Consider the following 18,021-nt stretch of genomic DNA (forward strand, 5'->3'; position numbering starts at 1 on the left):
CACAATTTTCCTCATTAGAGGATACAACTTTTATTTTATTGGACAGACAGACAGAACAAAAATGTTATTAAAAAAAATGGATATGAAATCATAAAAAAAAATGTAATTTTCTCTAAAAAGATTCATGTAGCTTTTTTAAAGAAAAAAGTAAACTGGAGAAACATTATATGTATAATTATGAAAAGGAGCGAACTCAGGAGGAGCAAAAATGAGTCATAATGTCATCATTTGGGGTGGATTTGAAGATCTTGAGGTGGTTCAGACGTAACCTTTGACCTGTGTTGCAGGAGCTCTACGGGGACTGCTTTCTCCGCTGCTGAAGGTGGGAGAACCTGGGATTCCAGGAGGACTGGACCCCCCATAGAGCAGAGAACCACCAATCAGAAGCAGAGCTGACGCCACCCAGCCGATGTAGAGGGCAGGGCCGAGCTCTCGCTTGTGTGGAGCCGCCACGTGCGGGTCGTAGAAATCCCTGATGATGGAATGGGCCGTCCAGCAGACAGGAACGAGGTAAAGGAACCCTGCGATGGCAAACATGGCACCAGAAATGCGAGCGATGCGGGCCTTGAGGCTGTTGACACCTATGCATTTGGTGCACTTGACTCCAAGGACCCCCAGAGCCAGAGCGACACCACAGAGCAGGATGGAGAATACAGTGAGGCCACGGGCGGCCTGCATGTCGCTGGGCAGAGCCAGTAAGCTATCATACACCTTGCACTGGATCTGACCTGTGCTCTGCACTATGCAATTCATCCACAGGCCTTCCCAGATGATTTGAGCCGTCACAATGTTGTTGCCTATGAAAGCAGTGACCCTCCACAGGGGGATGGCACAGACCACTGCACCACCCACCCAGCCTATAATGGACAAGATCAGACCCATCAACTGCATGCCCGTGGTCGCCATGATGGAAGGTATTGCTTGAATCAACTGGATTTGTCTTGGTTATATGAAAGCTTGGCGTCCAGAGTCAAATCAATGTCCCACAAGAAAGAAAACAGTTTGTGTTGCTGTGAAATGTTAGGGTCTTGTTCCTTTGTCTGTGTCAATGTTGATGAGATCAACTTGGGTTCCACAAGAGCACGTATCCTGAAATTCAAGAAACAAAAGTTAAACCAGTAGAAGCTTTAGAAATTCATCATACAGAGGGATATTAATACAAGTCAAATGACATTTTCACAACATTACAGGGCAATTATGTTATGGAAGTTTAGTGAATATATTAATCATAAATATTTGGACACAGAGAGGCCCATGTTGAGTGGATTCCAGGGAGCGCTGCAAAGAATAGGCCTCTTTGACACACAGATGTGGGTGTTAAGCTACGCCTGGCCGGGTGAGAGGATAATCTCAGAAAAACATGAAGGGACTCAAGTGAACACAAGCAGCTTTCATGAGACACTCGTGGAGTGGGCTAACAGAACCGGTTTCATCCGTTTATTACAGCTCTCTCATTTGACATCAAGCAAACATTAAAGGGGCTTACTGCAGTCACTTATTTCAAAAAAAGGTTTTACACATTTTTAAAAAATGAACAAATAAACATATTGGATTTGCCTAAACTGCTTTAAAAAATTTCCAAGCATAAACAGTCACAGCACAAAAGAATACAGAAATAAAGACATGTATCCAGAAAGAAAACATTATTTTATGAGAATACCAGTAGATTTTGTGCAAAGAAGTTGTATTTTAAAAATCTGGACACAGCTGAATGCAGTAATTGCTTACTATTGCAAAGCACTGCATGACAAACCATTGCCGGTAATTTTAGAACATAAGTTCCTTGGAAGGCTTAAAACTTTCTGGAAGCCCGAGATTGCTGTTTTTTTTTTTTCACCTCTGAAACTACGAGATTCACTGATGATATCAGGAGTTACATAAAGGGACCTTTCAGGTTATAAAAGTTTTCAAAGTTGGTTATCTTTATCTGTTATCAGTTCCTATTTTTTATCAGATTTATTAGATAAAACAGACTGCCTTTATGCATGCTTTTATTTGCTGGACATAAGTCAAGGTTTTTACCTCCAGCGGTTCCTCACTTCTCCTTCTTGAAATGGTCCACAGGTGTGTTTGTTTATTGCTCCTTCCAGGAGACGATGCCTAGAGTTGCCCTGAGAGTTCAGCACAGTCAGCAGAAAGGCATTGGGGCTGTGAGGCTCTCTGTCAGAGGTCGGGTGAACTGCAGCAGAGAGGTAGGATCTGCTCCCAACACCCTGGACAGGACCGGACTGGGCTGGAGATGAGGCTGCCCTCAAGAGATGCCAGCTTGAGTCTGTGTGGCGGTGGGCAGAAGCACGAGCTTGTGCGTGTGTGCACGAATGTGTCATTGTGTGTCTCCCAGTGCCTGGTGTATGAACACAATGCCCTGCTGTTTGGCTGTGCCCCCTCTGTCCCAACTCTGCAGCCCTACACATCCATCCCTTTATCTCCTCTTATTCAAGGGCCTCCTCTTTACTTTAACATTTTACCTTTCTTTGTCATTCGTTTCATGAGATTTACTGTAGTTTTCAAGTGTAATGAATCAGTTATTTTCACAGAATAATATGTGGTTTATTGAAGATTGTACAATATACATCTCATTTCATAACTTAGACAGAATCAGATAAATACTAAGAGACAATGTCAAACACAGATGCTCAAATGCTGCAGAAGCTTGAAGTGATGATCAGTGGGGCTGCGTTCTTGCCACCATGCAGACGTCCAGGACTGAAAATTGGGTGAAGCCGGTCTTTAAACCTATCCGTGAAGGTGTAAATGTGCACTCCTGATTCAGCGCAGTAGAACGACACACGGCCTTCGGCATAATCCAGAAACACTGCCACAGTTTTAGGCCGCGGCTCAAGAGCCACAAAGGTGACCGGGCAGGTGTTGGCAACATACTGGCCTCCACTCTTCAGGCTCAAAGTCCAGAAGCCATTGGCCGGGCAAACAGTGAACTTGCCTTTCCTGTTTATGGACTGCCTGGCAACGCCCAGGTTCCACTCAATCTTGTCACCAACCTCCACCTCCCAGTAGCACCTCCCACTGCTGAAGCCTTCCTTGCCCAGTACATTGGCCACACGGTCAAAGCGTGTGGGATGATCTGGAACCTCCTGAAGCTTGTCTGTGTGCCTCACTCGTTTTCGATCATCTGAGACAGAAAGGAAAGGGTGGGCCGTCTTTCCACTTAGGTTCACCTCCACTGAGAAGTTAGACAGTGGAAAAGCAAAGAAAAATTGAAACGCCATAGCCAGACCATCTAAGATACAAAGATAAAATACTTTCCACCTGTGTTACATCATCAACAAGGTCTTACCTGTGTACTTCTCAAGTCTTCTTAGTTCTGAAGACAGAAAAAAAAGAAATATTATTGCCACTCAACTTACAGCATAGCAGTAATATAATATACAAATCCACAATCAAATTTACTCACCAGCTTTGGAAAGCCTGTTGACTTCTAACTTAATTTTTTCCAAGATGTCTGACATTGCTCTTCTTGTGACTCCAACACAAGGATCTGTGTCAATGCTGACCTTGGACCAGTCCTTTATGTTTGTGGTCTACAAAGTAAAAATAAAACAATGCTCAGTAGGGGATGACAACACCTCAACATCATTATATTTTCTGTTTCACATGGTAATTCTTACTAAGACAGCCTGCTTCGTGTAGTCATTTTGATCAAAAGCCTGAGGATCAGGTTGATTCATGTGGTTCCTCAGCTGCTCAATCTCTTCCTTGATGTCTTTTATCAGTTTTTGCACTCTTTGCTCTTGCTCCTTTTGTTTCTCTTCAATTGCAGAGACCACAGCTTTATGAGTCTCCTCCATAGCACACACCAGGGCCGAGAAGACCTTTTGACTCTCGCGCACCTCACGCAGGTAAGAACTCTGATTGAAAAAAAAACAACAACATGGAGGACTCATTAAATTATTGAACTATTGATGTATTGAATTGGTGTTTTTCATGCTAAAGTTTTAACTTACCTTTTGGACATCCAGAGAATATTTTAGCCTATCTATCTTCTGCAGCCTATTCTTGATCATTTGCTTAATGTCTATAACCTGTGGTCAAACAACAACAACTTTAGCAATACAGTGTATTTTTTAAAATCCTTCTTATTATTAAAGAAAATTAACCTGAGAAAATACGAACTTTAGTTTTCAAATCATGGTTGTATTTATTACGGGGCATTCAAACCAACCTGTTTCTATGTAAAAACAAATAATTGCCCACTTTGTAAATCATAAATTAACTGTGATTAACCACATTTTCCACAACTTATAACAATGTCTGATCACTGCCAGACCTGTAAAATCAATAAATTACAGAGTGGAAGAACCCAATATTAAGTTTAAGGATTAGTAACTTTTTTAACATATACCCAGATAGATATAGCTTTTCTTTCGTGATGAATAAGGTTAGTAGAAAATATTTAAGTTTCACAAACAAAGCAGAAACACAAGAAAGCAGAAACACAAGATAATTGTGATGAGGCAAGTACTTTCTCACATTTCTGTACACTTGGACGTTTTGGACTAATCAATGTGTAACATTAGCAAAAATAGTACCTTCTCTTCTTCCGGCGGTTTCTGAGGTCGTGCTGTTCTATAATTTTCGGAAATATCTGCCAAAATATGGTTGACACTGAGGTCGGGCGTTTTGGCAAACAATCTTCTACAGTCAGGGCAGTATTTGGATTGGTGTTGAGTCCAGAACTGGCTGAGACAAGACAAGCAGAAGCTGTGTCCACATGGGATGGTCACTGGGTTGGTGAAGATGTCTTTGCAGAGTAGGCACAAAAAGTGCCTCTCTGGGAGGAGGCCGATGGAAGAATCCGTCGTCTGCAAAGAATGAAAAAATGTTTGACTACAAATAAGGTACAATATTTTAAAAAATGTATATTTTCACAACTGTAAATTGGTTACTCTGTGAACCCATATGTCTTATTTTTCAATGTATTTAATTATCCTAAAGCACATTTTTTCTCTTTTGGGACAATGCCAAATCAGAAGTAATTAGTCAGAAATGGGAACATGCTCTGCAGTATTTCAAGATGAGTAAGCAAGATATCCCGTAAGCTCAGAGGGATTGAGAGCATAAATGAAGAATATGATTTTGGGTTTTACGTGTTGAGCTGAAGCATACCCTTTCGACTGTCTTCTCTTCCTTGGTGCTCATTGTCACTCCCAATGGTATTCGCGTTCTCTGTGATCTTGGTTCAGATAGATTAACTGAGAACGGAAGCAGAAAAGTATGTAGTCAAGCAGGTAACTACCAAAGATATTAGCTTCCCTGTAAAACTGAAACTCCTAGAATTCTGTTTTAACTTTCTTTGAGTACTCTCTCCCTGTTTTATTACCCTGTGATAACAAAGTAATCCCTTGTTATATAAGAGGCTCATAAAAAGCTCAGAGAACTTACATAAAGGATCATATAGTCTACTTTTTAGATAAAAGAAAACAATCTTAAAAATTCATGACATTAATGTAGTCTTACCTTCCGCACTCTGTCTTTTCCACAAAGCAAACTTTCCAGAGAAACTTTGTTAAATTCAGGTAAGAACAGAAGAATACTGCACCTTTTTGTTCTGAACAGGTGTGTTCAGCTATGAGTGTTATCAAGGAGAATGGGCAGGTCTTTGTAGGGAATGGCAAACATGAGCAAGCTTTAACTCCACCCTTTATGTACTGAGCCGTTCCTTAACTCATTGCACGGCAAGGGAGGGAAGGTGGTACAATATGCTGGGTTTTCACAAATCAACAGCAAACAATATACTGTTTTATCAGATTTGAATAATTTTTATTCACCACAATATTTTAAATTTAGATACCACCAACAAATTCTTGAAATATCTAAATAAAAAATGCATCTTTTTTTATGAAAAGCCTTAAAACAAATATAACATTTATTGCAATCAGATAAACTTAATTCGAAAAAAATTGAAACATTCAACACTTTATTTGAATGCATATCTTTTTTTCTTATTACAGACATATTAAAATTGAAAAATAATTGTTCAACAAAATCAACATTTTCATTCCTCTTTACAGTATTGTTCAGATCTTTCATATCCCTATGTTCACATAGGTCCAGATATCTCTATGTTTGGATCATTATGGTTTGATTTAATTTATGCTGGAGGACACGGAAGTGAAATCTATTTAAAGAGTTCATGATGCCATGCACACAAGATTGTAAGTCATTGTGGAAGACAAACAAGCCCACAGCATCACAAATCCTCCATGGTGGGCATGAAGTGGAATGTTATATGGACCCACAGTTGCCTGTCAAACCTGTGAAAACTAAGTGAAAAGCAATCAATGTTGTAAGAAATACCTTTCAAAGACTTTCAAAATAGGTAAAAAAAAAAAAAAAAACGCTTAAACACACTGAGGCATCGGAAGAAAGACTCAATCAAAACAAAACATGATGAATGAGAAATGACTCCATGTGTTTCAACTTTAGCACAAATAGGAAAAATGAAGCAATCATTCTGTCATGTACGAGGAACTGCAAAGAAACGGTTTATGAAGATAGAATTAAAATTGAGTCTAGCTGGTGGGGCAACTCTGTTCTCCATATGCTTGATTGCCACATGAGCAGTTCCGCCTGCAGATCCACCAACTGCCCCACCTATAACACCATAAAGAACCATTCCTCCCGCCCCCTCAATAGATCCAAAAAGTGCACCAATCACAGCCCCCACAACTAAGCCAGTCCCCAGCCCTCTGGCCAGGGATGTTCTAAGCCAACCGTTATCAAGCTCTGCCTTAGCCTGAATCTCTGCACGTACATTGGCGATGTAGGCATCCTTCTGAAAACACAGCTCCTCTGACATGTATTGCTTCTCCATCTCATTCCATGTACGGTCAATCTCCTCTGCCTTCTGTTTCCTGAGCCTTTTCTCCTCCTTCCTCACGCTGTCCTCTGCCATTTGGAAAGTTCTGCTGGAGAAGTGTCCCCCTCCCAACGAAGCCACCATCAACTCAATCTTTCGCAGAAACTCCTTGTCCTGGCTTCGATCTCTCCAGTTTTTCTTGAAAACATGAAAGCGCCCGCCGTACTTCTCAATCAGTTCTCTCAGATACCATTCAGTCTTCTTCACCCTGTTTTCCAGAGAAGCTCCATCCAAATTTCCTTCATAGGCAAAGAGAACCATGCAGTGTTTCAGGCAGTTTGCTCCAAAGCGTCTTTTTAGCAGCCAAGGAGTTTTCATGTCATTTGGGGAGATTTTCTCAATGTCAAAGGCAACAAGAAAGGCATGGGGACCAGGTATAACTAAACACTTAGACCTCCTGAGCTCCATCTTCCTCTTTACATGAGTTATATCCTTGTCATACATGTTTGGTCCGTTGACTACTGCTACTGGTCGACCAGACAGCTCTCCCTTGTTCTTCACACTTGCAGAAATACTGATAACATCTTTTGAAAAAACCTCCTTTCCAAGAATAGCATTGGTTAGTTGGAACTGAGAGGGTCCACTGCTACCAACCACCATAAGCCTCAGTTCCTTTGGAGATCCTGTCAAGATAGAAGTCTGATATTTCATATAGCTTAAAATAATGCCCTGAATTTTAGTTTTAGCTATGAATTTAAACAGTTCTAAAGAAATAAGTAGAAAAATGTTAAGTTCAATCTCTTTCCTAATACTAAAACCAAACATCTAGTTTCATCTGCATTTCTACAGTATTAAATGTAAAGCCTTACCTTTCTTTCTTTTATCCATTTGAGTCTTATTCATTCTCTTAAGGTGGTTTAAATGAACATGATCTTGTGCGGAGTGAAAATGTATCTGGGTCCTTTGTTCTTGCCTGTTTTGGTCTGCCTCTGTTGGGTATCAGATTTGATATTGGCTGGAAAATATCCTCAGGGTCAGAAACCAACAGTGAGCTCATCCACATTTATTGACGTGTCAAATAAAAATCTTTGTTTAATTATCTAATACATTTTCCTGTTTTGTATCATGTGGTGGAAATCATATGGTATGCCACAGAGTTTAGGAATATTTATTATTATTATTATTATTATTATTATTATTATTATTATTATTATTATTATTATTATTATTATTATTATTATTATTATTATATTTTTTAAAAGCAGTTTTTTTGTTTAATTATTCATCTTTTTTCTGTAATGATATCAATGGTTTGATTTTAACCTGGGACCAGCTGATGCTTGAAAATTCCAATAAAGTGAAACCAGCAACTTAGTAAATGTTGCAATATTTTTATGTACATAAAAAAAAACTACTTACTTAGCAAAAATAAATTGGCCATCAATGCAACAGTATGTATTTCAGTTTCTGTTTCAAACATCTAACTAAAACATTTAGTTAGATGTTTTATAATGCAGCCAACATTTGTTCTAAATTAAAATAAATGTCTAAAATCTAAAAAATATCTAACATCTAATGAACATAAAGCACTTTTGTGGCATCTATAGAAGTCATGTCTGACTACTTGGTAAACAAGTACCTTCTTTTTTGAAGGCATAAGGAATACCTTGATACATGTTGTTGGAAAATCCAACCTTAAATTCAAAACAAAATAAAAATAAATAAATAAAATGTGCAGTTTAAATTGTTATCTCATATAAGATCAAATAATTGGGTTTAATACTAAAACTAGTATTTTTTTTAACAAAAGAAATAAATGGAGTTACATATTAAAACAGTCAGGATAAAACATGAGGCACAGCAGGAGAAAGAAAGCGTGAATTCAGATCGACAAATCGACCCTACATTAAAGGATGGTTATTTGCATTCATAAATAAGCTTTGTTCTGGTAAAATAGCGCCTCCATGCGGTAAAATTGCAGAACATACCAAAAGGACTTTATTTGACGTATGTCCTGTTTAGACAGACGTCACATCCTCTAAAACAATGGACGGAAAGGCATGTTTGTGTTGATTATTTGTGACATGGATGTCATAAAGTGTTGTAAATCAACGTTGCGGGATGTTGTGATCAGACAGCTCAGTGTGTCAGCAGGATGATAACATACATGTTCCGTAAAGCCCGTTGCGGCTTCTCGCCGGGGCTGCGTCGCTTTTCTGACCTGAAAGTGACCGAACATGTGCCTGAGAGTCCAGCTTCCCCTCGTCTCACTGAACAGGCGTCCTTATATGTGCACGTAAGCTACATCTTTTCCTTTAGCCGACTTAGTTATTCGTGTCAGCCTCTGTGTCTCACATGACAGTTTTCAGAGAGGATTAATTGCCATAGCAATAGAACAATCAGGAGAAATCTAATGACTTTTGAACAATAATAATATTTGTTGTTAATCTGTTGCTTATGCTTTACAAACAATATTACTTGTTATCCATTTGGTGTTAAGAGATTAGTGGGGGGTTTTAATTGTAACGAATCGAAATGGTGTATAAATCAGATTTTTACTTTTGTGTTGAGTGTCTGTTTTATAATATATGTACCACCAATGACAATAAAAAACATTTTCACTTTTCTGCCAAACTCACCAAAGGCACAATTCTTGTTTAGTCGTGAGTAGTAAGTAATATTTCAAAAGAGCAGAAGAAATCTCATGTCTTTTGAAGAATAACAATATTTGTTATCAATCTTTGCTAAGAGCTGAGCACGTTTTCTGGCAAGGAAGTGGCACAAAGTAAACAGCTGATTTTTAGTTTTGCAAAATAAAAATTAGAAGGCAGTGCATTAAGATTAGCACAAACATTGGCAGTGCACAGCCCCCCTCCCCACTAGTGGTAGCAGTAGCCTCTTCTCTAAAATAAACTTTTCCAATTTTAAAGTATTCTACTTTTAATGCATATATTATGTATACTTTGCTTTCTTTTCTCCCTCCCTTAGTGGCCCTATTGTCTCCGACGGTGCACCTACTGCAATTTTAACAAATATATACCCAAAGAGAACAATGAAGACATCATGGCAAAGTGTCTTCAGAGGGAAACTGAGACATTGCTGCAGCTCAGTCAAGTGTCCTGGTATGTTCATTCATTCAAGTCGCTGTTGGGTTCCATCCTGCATGCAGGTTACCACAAATGCAGTGCAGAGATATAGATACCCCTTCAACTTTTTATATATTGGAAACTTAACTGACAAACTTCATTGCAATTTTCTGGAATTTTAAGTCATGCAACACAAAGTAGAGCATATTTGTGGAGTGGAGGGATAATGGTTTGTTTATAAATCAGTTTCCTGAATTAATACTTTGTAGAATCACCAGTTGTAAATCTTTTTGTAATTCTATTGATACCAAAACTATTCATTCAATTGAGACAATCTTTGTACATCAATTTTCAAATTTTGCCACAAATGATTAATTTAACCAAAAGTGTGGTCTTTGAGTGGGCTTTTTGTCTCTTGAATATGCTTTGATCTAAGTGGACATCAGCCACAATCCCAAGGCTTGTCAGCACTCAAAATCATTCCATCCTTCAATCAACTCTGACCAACGTTTTTTCCACTTTTCTATGAAGACCAGATTTCAGAGAAATGTAAAAACAATTTAGCAAAGCATATAATCAGTTTCCTTCAACATTACATTTATTGTCCACTTTATGTTGATCTATCATAAAGCCCTTAAAAAATACACAGAAGATTGTGAACTGATTATGTTAATGTCTGAAGAATTTTAAGAGATATAAATACTTTTGCCCTGTAAACACCTTTGCAATCCTTTGGTTTTGACTTGCAGCATCACATCTGTTTTTTTTGGTGGTGGGACTCCAAGCCTGGCTCACCCATCAACCATCGCTAAGATCCTTGAAACGGTTTCAAAGCAGGTGAATCTCTCAGATGAAGCTGAAGTCACGCTGGAGGTAAACCCTACCCCCGTGGGAATGTCAAAGTTAAAAGACTACCACCATGTTGGGGTGAACCGTTTCTCCATTGGCGTCCAGGTAAACAGAAATGAAGGGACAGAAAATTCTGTCCAGCTACTGCTTATAACACACTGTTATTCCCACAGTCTCTGCAGGACAAGGATCTGAAAAGTTTGGGAAGAGACCACAACTCCCTGGATGCTTTGCAGACTCTAGCAGAGGCCAGGAAGCTGTGTCCAGGTGGGGTGTCGGTGGATTTTATGTTCGGACGCCCCAACCAAACAACCAAATTGTGGAGTAGAGAGTTGTCTGAGATGCTGAGTGTGTGTGATGACCATGTGTCTCTGTACCAGCTGACCCTTGAGAGAGGTACTCAGCTGTTTAAGCAGGTTCAGTCAGGACAAGTAACTATGCCCACAGAGGAAATAACAGCAGAGATGTACCAGTGTGCCAGAACAACTCTCCAGCAGCACGGCTTTCAGCAGTATGAAGTGTCTAATTTTGCTAAAAATGTAAGTGTGTCATAAACAGCCTCATATTATCAATAAATTAAGGATTTTAAGACTTAGATGAACTTAAACACAGTTTAAAGGCAACATAGGTAATAAAATTATACTTGTTATTTACCTTTAATATTTAGTTAAATATACTTCTTCTATGTATGAAGGATAATTCAACATTTATATACCAGCACATTAGTGCACAGTTCAGAGGTCTGTGTAAATAACTTATACAAAGTAATCATAAATCCGTTTAGCAATATATTTCATCCAACTAACATCTGATCATGTGAAGTCTCATTCTGCATAAAATTACAAATACCAATGTGCTAAACTTATGCACAATGATGAGCTGTTGAATTCCCATGTTGAGTGAATAACATTAATCATTTTCCCTTTGTAAAACTGCAAGTTTTTAGTTTGATGTTTCATGGTTCCAAAGTAGTGTTAAAATATGTTGAAAATGTGCATTAAAAAGACCAGGTATCAGATTAAAATCACCAATGTATTTCAGAAAATATCTCATTAAGACTTACTTTTTTTTTTCTTTTAGTTTTTGTATGTCAAAATACATGCAGTTACTGTCTATTCTGAATAAAATTACTCTCTGAATCTGTTTCAAAGAGTAATCACAAATGGCAAGAAAAAAAAGTTTTCTTTTGTTTATCTGGGAAAAGAACCATAAAGCTCCACCTGAATAAATTAGAATATCATAAAAGAATGTATTTACTTCAGTAACTCAATTGAAAAAGTAAAACTTATGTAAATTTTTCATATTAAAATTAAATGTTTTAATTGTTTATTGCTGTTAACTTAATAACTTAGCTCACAACAAATTAAAACCCTTAATTAAAGTTACTGGTTACTTGTTTCGCTGTGTTGATTAGCAAACTTGCATGATATTTAGTTAGCATTAAAAAAATAGCAAAATTGGGTCAAAATCAGAGTGTTTGACAATTAGAGATGTTCTATTGATTAGTGAGATGAAGTTTGTTCTGTGCCACTGCTCACAGTCATAACACTCGTCTTTTGTGTTGCACAGAATTCAGAGAGTCGTCACAACCTGAGCTACTGGATGGGGAAACAGTACATCGGTGTTGGCCCTGGTAATTTAAATGAGGTCAGAACCGCTGGTGGATGTTGGTTGTCCTTTTGCAATCTTATTTGCATGCGCTGTGGAACAGGAGCACATGGACGTTTTGTTCCCCTGGGGGAGGGAGGCGTTACCCGTGAGGCCCGGACACAGACCCTGGAGCCAGATGTGTGGATCCGCGAAGTCCAGCAGCGAGGACATGGGACAAGGAGGCGGATCCAGCTGGACCATCTTGAACTGTGAGTTGTTACACTTACAGGCAGTAGTGTTGTGTCTTGCCATGATTATTTCTGGTCATCACACGAGATGACACATTGTTGCAGTTTCCCAAAACTCTCTGGCCATGTGAAAATGTGACGCTTAGTTCACAAGCTGTGTGAGTGGCAGGGTTTCAAGGTCTCTGTGTATGCATGTGCTTCAACTCTGAAACATTCTGTCCATGTTAGAAGAAGCTATATTGAGACCTGTCCTTGTTAATTCTGAATGATTTTTGTTTTGCAGATTAGAGGAGGCGTTAGTGATGGGAATGAGAATGACCAAGGGCATTAATCACAAGGTGAAGCTCACACAATAGACTTTACTTTCTGTGTGAATGCCTCTGTCATTGAGGAGAATGTTGAGTAGTGAGAAGTTTTTATAAAATCTGAACATATTTGTCACAATTTTCTGCCTTTTTAAAGCACTGGGAGCTGTTTAGCCCTGAATTAAGTCTTCTTGAAATATTTGGTGGATCTCTTGCTGTCCAAGAGCTGCTGCAGAGGGGACTGCTTATTCTTGACGACAGGTGATTTCATGACGTTGCTTTTCTACTGTCATGTTTACTTGTAAACACATGCAGTTGCAATCTATATGAAGCTAGATCTGGCATATTTTTGTTTGGCACAATTAATTAAGCAAACACTGACCCAGACACTTTGTTCATTATTCCTTCTTATTAGGGGTTTGAGATGCTCCTGGGATGGTCTGGCCTTATTGGACAGCATGCTTCCTGTTTTGCTGATGGAACTGGATAGAATTTTTTTCCAAAAACTGGCAGCTAACTGACAATGAAGATCTATAACTCTTTAAATCGCAACCATTTAAAACAAAAAAAGAGAATTTGCGCCACTCGTTGAATTGTCTAAACAAGACAGTTATGTGTAAAAGAATAAATTATTTATTTGTTTAAAAAGTATGTCAGATTTGATACAATATGTTTTTTGTATTTTTTCAGAAATACTCAAATATTTTTCTTCTGCTTTATGTTTTTTTAATGAATAATCTTTTGTAACCCTCTGTGCAGATTTAGCAGGATATTAGATGTCAGTTCAAAAAGTGTGTTTTATATCCTCAGTTCTTCTCTTGTAGTCTTTTAAAGGTTATTTTAAATACAACAACAATATGGTTTAATTTTACACAATTTTTGTAATATTTGCTGCTTTATTATACTGGTGGAGAAAATACTTTCAGTTTCACTTTTATTTTTAATTGCAGTGCCTGGAGTACTATACAATAAACTTAGATTGGTTAAAAACAATACTTTCTATTTTTATGCTACATTTATATACTATGATGCCTTGTAGAAGTATAGACAACCTTCAAGATTTTACACTTTGTCACATAACATCCAAAAACGTTTGTGAATAGTTTTGTGATTTTTCCCCCCCTTTTTTGATAGAGCATTCTATTTATTACAGAATTAAAATGAATGCAGAAACCTGGTGAGAAATAACAAATGTTTTACTTAAACATAAAACTGTTTATGTTTTATGATGGATTGATGGATTTTGATCATTGAACATTCATGATCATTGATGCTCTTTGTCAAATCTAACTGGACATACACTAGAAAATTAACTACTGGTTTTTGTAAATGTATGTATTTGGAAAGTAAAATTGTGAGGAAATTGAAAACACTCCTTTTACTGTTTTTTTTTTTTTTTTTTTTATCTCAAAAATGTTTTATTATGCATAGAACTCCACTCCGGTGTTCTATGCATGGACATTAATATTTTCCAAGGCACCAAATCTGTGATTCTGTTTATTATTTAATTGTTGGCATTTATATACTGATTTATATTTTTAAACATGTTTTTTTTTCCAGAGATTATGTAATGGTGCAGCTTTTGTGCAAGAAAATATATACGTTTTTCGATAAATTCCAGAATTACGTCTCCATCTCACAAATGTTATTGGTTTGTTTATTTAACAGTATGAAAGGAAAAGTGATTGAAATGTTAAAAGTGACTTAAAAAGTAATAGCAGGATCTAAGGAATATTACTGAGTGTGAAACGAGTGGATAAGTTGCCCTCTGGCTCTCTCCATGGTGCTGATCTCATTGCAGCTCTTCTCTTATCATTCGCCCTCTCCTCCTCCTCAAAACCATCACCGTAAGGGTTTGTTTCCTAAAATACAACGTGATTCAGATGTGTGTAAACTACCGGAGCTGATGAAGCAGGATCGCTCCTGACACATTGTAAGGCTCGCTGCCAACCCCGAGCGTCGTGGGCGCTCCGAAATGTGAACAACCTCTCGTGTCTGATTGGAGACTCTTGAAGATCGCTTTGAGTCATCCTCTCTCTCGCAGATGGTCTCCATCCCACGCTCCAGGTTTTTTTTACAACCATCAAGTGAGCTTGCGTAAATCATTTTCACATGCTCATCGTAATCGACAGAATATTTGATCACTGAGAGGAAAGGGAGAAAAAAATTCAAGCACGACATTTTAAACAAACTTTTAATAAAGGATGCAATTACAGAATACAAAAAAAAAAAACAATCTAAATTAGTTGCACCGGTCCGGCCAGGTGCTACAGAGTATAACTCCTTACATTGTATGACATTGCAGCATACTACTACAATTTTGTTTTGTTGAGAAGTTTCATAATTCATTGAACCTGACGCTTCTCGGGTTTCTTGTGTTGGGTGCTTGATCCAAGCACCAGCCGCAGGTCGCTGGTGAAGCTCGGGCGGCGCGCAAGGGGGTCCACGGCGGCGCAGGGTGCGCCGAGTCCCCGGGAGTGTCTCCTCATCCTGATGCCCCGTTTGCCCGCGCACAGCGTCTGGTAGGTCAGCATGGGGATGATCTGATGCCGCGACGGGCTGGTCTCGTCGGGCAGACCGCCGAGAGCTGCGAGAGCCTCGAAGACATCCTCCAGACCGGCGCCGGTTTTAGCGGAGGTTTCGAAGGACTGCGCGTCCTCGCCCAGGATGTCCACCACCTCGGAGTTGCTCAGAACTCTCTGTGCGTCCAGGTCTGCTTTGTTGGCGCACACCACGACTGGCACCCTTGCTGGGTGGCTGGACTTTTGGAGTTTTGCCTTTGCGGCTTTAATTTCGTCGAGCAGCTCACGGACTTCATTCAAAGACTCTCTGTCGTCCAAGCTGAAGACCAGGAGAAAAATATCACCTGCAGAGACAAATTCAGTTTAAGGACATCGACTCTTTTTCTTGGTAAAACTAAGCCATAAAGTGTCCTTACCTGTCAGTATGGACAATCTCCGTTTGGCTGGAAAGTCTTTCTCAGATGCCGCATCCAGCAGATCAACCTGATATGTTTCCCCTCCTATGTGGAACATCTTACGATAAAAGTCCTCGACAGTTGGCTCATAGTGTTCTTCATAGTTTTCCCCTAAGAACCGCCGGAGGATGTTGGTTTTACCCACTTTGGGAGCCCCGAGCACCACTACTCTGTGACAGTTCTTCGACTTGGTCGCACCCAACTCTGTCAGGTCCGTCGGCTTTTTGGGTACTCGATCAATCGACACCTGCCGACGCCCAGAACTTGAGGATCTGCGGGAGATCACTCTCTTATCCTGCCGTCTCCAGCAGCCTTTGACAGTTTTGATGATGCCCATCCCCGTTTTGATTCTGTTGGAGACTTTGGGGAGCTGGGATCGCGGGATGAGAGCTGCACTCTGCAGTACTTGGTGCCCAATTCGTGAATGCTGATGCCCGGTGAAAGAGTTGAACACTTCGAGGATGCCATCAACGGGAAGGTAGAACTTCTCAGTTGTGTTCATCCCTTTTGCTCTTGCCACCGAGAAGCTTTGGGTCGAATCAGCGATCGGTTCCTCTCCCCCCTTTATGTATGCTCCGCAACCGAGCTGAGTGCTGTCTCTTATACTCCTGCTGAGAGCTCATGCAGTCTCTGCGTCATCGCTCTGGCTCAGAAAGTATGCCTTTTATAGAAGCATGAGGCACTTGCATAATGTCCAATAAAAAAAAATATATATATATATATATTTCTCTTTGGAAAAAAGTCTAGATTCATCTAGAAATATAGATGAATACATTACCTGCTGTACATTTGCTTCAATGTGATTAAAATCAAGTTAAAATGATGCATTTGAACAATATGTTCTGAGAAAAACACTGGAAGATGAAGGGTATCTTCCAGTCCTATAATTAGACGCACTCTATCTTTTTTCAGTTTCCTCTCTCATGATGGATAAATGGATAGTTTATAGGCTAATGGATGCAGAGCACTCTGATATCCCCAAATCCCTGCGGAAATGTCACTGTGGATTGTGGAGTGCTCAGAGTGATTAACAATGTTCTCATGTAATTTCCTGCAGTCGTGATTTAGTAACAAACATAATTTGCTTTCATATCAGTTTTTTCTCTCCACATGGTTACTGCATTTCACTGTGAGAAAACATAACAGACTAATACATTGACAATTTTGAACACATACAGCACACCCTGCAATAACAGCACCAGGGAAGATGTATAGATTTCCAGTTCTGTTTCTGTGGAAGTCCTCCCCCCCCTTATATTATATTACATTACATTATAGTGTCACGACTAGCTCTAAAGCACACTCCCTGCTCTGTGATTCACACAGCCTGGGGAAAAACGATTCCTCTGCAGTACTCCCAGAATTTTATGATGGAGGATTTTACCACTGTATAAAACCAAAGCCTAAACTTCTGTAAACTGGTGCAGCAAACTTGCTTTTATTCATTGTCTCATTCAAGCAGGATAACCTAATAAAACTTAATATTAACATCACCACTCACGAATTGCTTTGTAAACTGAGACATCCTTGAATTGCCTTGAAATTCTTGCATTGATTTGAAACAATCAAGCTTCAAGAGTTTGGACTCCATGCAAGATTACCACCCACACACACTCTTTTCCTGCACTCTCCGTTGTAATGGGCACAGAATTTGAAAGGGATCTTTCTGTTAAAGTTGTGCATCTGCTTGGCAAAATATAGCTGTCATTTGAAAACCCTCCCACACTGATCATCAATAAAAGTGTTCAGACACGAGCAAGTTATACATCCTATTGATGAATGCAGTTGGAAACGTGTTCCTCAGGCGAGCTTGATGTTATCTCTCTTCCATAGGCTGGAAGATGAGCTTTGTTTGGCCTCCACAAGAACTTATTTTAAGAGAACTTTTAAATTCTTCATTTCGGTTGACAAAGTGTTCCAACTTTCTTACTGAGGGGGCTGCACTTATATAAAAGAACAAAAATGAATGAAAACATAGACATGGTAGAGTGAGGACAGCACAATGGATGCTGAAGGACATTACCAAGCTCTTTGTCAGTGCAGCACAGAAGCCAGAACATGAGGTTTTCTTCGTCAATATGCCTTTCAATGAAACCAAGGACATGCTGAGTTGAAAAATCACAGAATGAATTCTTTTGAAAAGAAAATG

The 18,021-nt window shown here is 39.1% G+C and overlaps 5 protein-coding genes across 8 annotated transcripts; 1 reads left to right on the forward strand and 4 right to left on the reverse strand.

Annotated features, from left to right (window-relative positions):
- On the reverse strand, nucleotides 1–2,451 carry cldnk (claudin k). The gene is made up of 2 exons (XM_055035083.1): nucleotides 2,023–2,451; nucleotides 1–1,089 (listed from the first exon to the last, which is right to left on the reverse strand). The coding sequence occupies exon 2, from the start codon at nucleotides 904–906 to the stop codon at nucleotides 259–261; it is 648 nt and encodes a 215-aa protein (XP_054891058.1). The 5' UTR covers nucleotides 907–1,089; nucleotides 2,023–2,451; the 3' UTR covers nucleotides 1–258.
- Nucleotides 2,452–2,542: 91 nt separating this feature from the next.
- btr02 (bloodthirsty-related gene family, member 2) lies at nucleotides 2,543–9,069 on the reverse strand. Of its 2 annotated transcripts, none has more exons than XM_055035069.1 (8): nucleotides 8,985–9,069; nucleotides 5,125–5,210; nucleotides 4,548–4,820; nucleotides 3,963–4,040; nucleotides 3,627–3,866; nucleotides 3,413–3,539; nucleotides 3,296–3,322; nucleotides 2,543–3,181 (listed from the first exon to the last, which is right to left on the reverse strand). In XM_055035069.1, exons 2-8 carry the CDS (start codon nucleotides 5,155–5,157, stop codon nucleotides 2,637–2,639), a joined length of 1,323 nt encoding a protein of 440 aa, XP_054891044.1. In that variant the 5' UTR covers nucleotides 5,158–5,210; nucleotides 8,985–9,069; the 3' UTR covers nucleotides 2,543–2,636. The 2 variants fall into 2 exon arrangements, with proteins under 2 accessions (XP_054891044.1, XP_054891045.1); XM_055035070.1 differs by lacking the exon at nucleotides 8,985–9,069 and adding an exon at nucleotides 5,476–5,754.
- LOC129363452 (GTPase IMAP family member 7) lies at nucleotides 5,872–7,528 on the reverse strand. Its single transcript, XM_055035586.1, has one exon. It carries the CDS (start codon nucleotides 7,526–7,528, stop codon nucleotides 6,476–6,478), a length of 1,053 nt encoding a protein of 350 aa, XP_054891561.1. The 3' UTR covers nucleotides 5,872–6,475.
- On the forward strand, nucleotides 8,837–13,819 carry rsad1 (radical S-adenosyl methionine domain containing 1). Of its 3 annotated transcripts, XM_055035065.1 has the most exons (9): nucleotides 8,837–9,113; nucleotides 9,806–9,939; nucleotides 10,653–10,857; nucleotides 10,926–11,291; nucleotides 12,322–12,385; nucleotides 12,464–12,611; nucleotides 12,874–12,928; nucleotides 13,053–13,156; nucleotides 13,311–13,819. In XM_055035065.1, exons 1-9 carry the CDS (start codon nucleotides 8,973–8,975, stop codon nucleotides 13,414–13,416), a joined length of 1,323 nt encoding a protein of 440 aa, XP_054891040.1. In that variant the 5' UTR covers nucleotides 8,837–8,972; the 3' UTR covers nucleotides 13,417–13,819. The 3 variants fall into 3 exon arrangements, 2 of the variants coding, with proteins under 2 accessions (XP_054891040.1, XP_054891039.1); XR_008606301.1 differs by lacking the exon at nucleotides 13,311–13,819 and having other exon boundaries at nucleotides 12,322–12,399; nucleotides 13,053–13,094; XM_055035064.1 differs by having other exon boundaries at nucleotides 12,322–12,611.
- A 1,366-nt stretch (nucleotides 13,820–15,185) lies between these two features.
- Nucleotides 15,186–16,519, reverse strand: rasd2a (RASD family member 2a). Its single transcript, XM_055035904.1, has 2 exons — nucleotides 15,834–16,519; nucleotides 15,186–15,761 (listed from the first exon to the last, which is right to left on the reverse strand). Exons 1-2 carry the CDS (start codon nucleotides 16,372–16,374, stop codon nucleotides 15,241–15,243), a joined length of 1,062 nt encoding a protein of 353 aa, XP_054891879.1. The 5' UTR covers nucleotides 16,375–16,519; the 3' UTR covers nucleotides 15,186–15,240.
- Nucleotides 16,520–18,021: the final 1,502 nt, after the last annotated feature.

Source organism: Poeciliopsis prolifica, unplaced genomic scaffold, assembly GCF_027474105.1.
Source record: "Poeciliopsis prolifica strain line A6 unplaced genomic scaffold, Auburn_PproV2 SCAFFOLD010, whole genome shotgun sequence".
In the NCBI taxonomy this organism is placed as follows: Eukaryota; Metazoa; Chordata; class Actinopteri; order Cyprinodontiformes; family Poeciliidae; genus Poeciliopsis; species Poeciliopsis prolifica.

Excerpts from the sequence above, each read along its gene's own strand:
- cldnk (XM_055035083.1), bottom strand. The coding sequence starts at position 906 with ATGGCGACCACGGGCATGCAGTTGATGGGTCTGATCTTGTCCATTATA.
- btr02 (XM_055035069.1), bottom strand. The coding sequence starts at position 5,157 with ATGAGCACCAAGGAAGAGAAGACAGTCGAAAGG. Across the intron at positions 4,821-5,124 it reads AAGAGAAGACAGTCGAAAGG|ACGACGGATTCTTCCATCGG; the intron begins GTATGCTTCAGC and ends CATTCTTTGCAG. Across the intron at positions 3,867-3,962 it reads ATTCTCTGGATGTCCAAAAG|AGTTCTTACCTGCGTGAGGT; the intron begins GTAAGTTAAAAC and ends TTTTTCAATCAG.
- LOC129363452 (XM_055035586.1), bottom strand. The coding sequence starts at position 7,528 with ATGAAATATCAGACTTCTATCTTGACAGGATCTCCAAAGGAACTGAGG.
- rsad1 (XM_055035064.1), top strand. The coding sequence starts at position 8,973 with ATGATAACATACATGTTCCGTAAAGCCCGTTGCGGCTTCTCGCCGGGG. Across the intron at positions 9,114-9,805 it reads AGGCGTCCTTATATGTGCAC|TGGCCCTATTGTCTCCGACG; the intron begins GTAAGCTACATC and ends TCCCTCCCTTAG. Across the intron at positions 11,292-12,321 it reads TGTCTAATTTTGCTAAAAAT|AATTCAGAGAGTCGTCACAA; the intron begins GTAAGTGTGTCA and ends TGTGTTGCACAG.
- rasd2a (XM_055035904.1), bottom strand. The coding sequence starts at position 16,374 with ATGAACACAACTGAGAAGTTCTACCTTCCCGTTGATGGCATCCTCGAA. Across the intron at positions 15,762-15,833 it reads GAGATTGTCCATACTGACAG|GTGATATTTTTCTCCTGGTC; the intron begins GTAAGGACACTT and ends TTGTCTCTGCAG.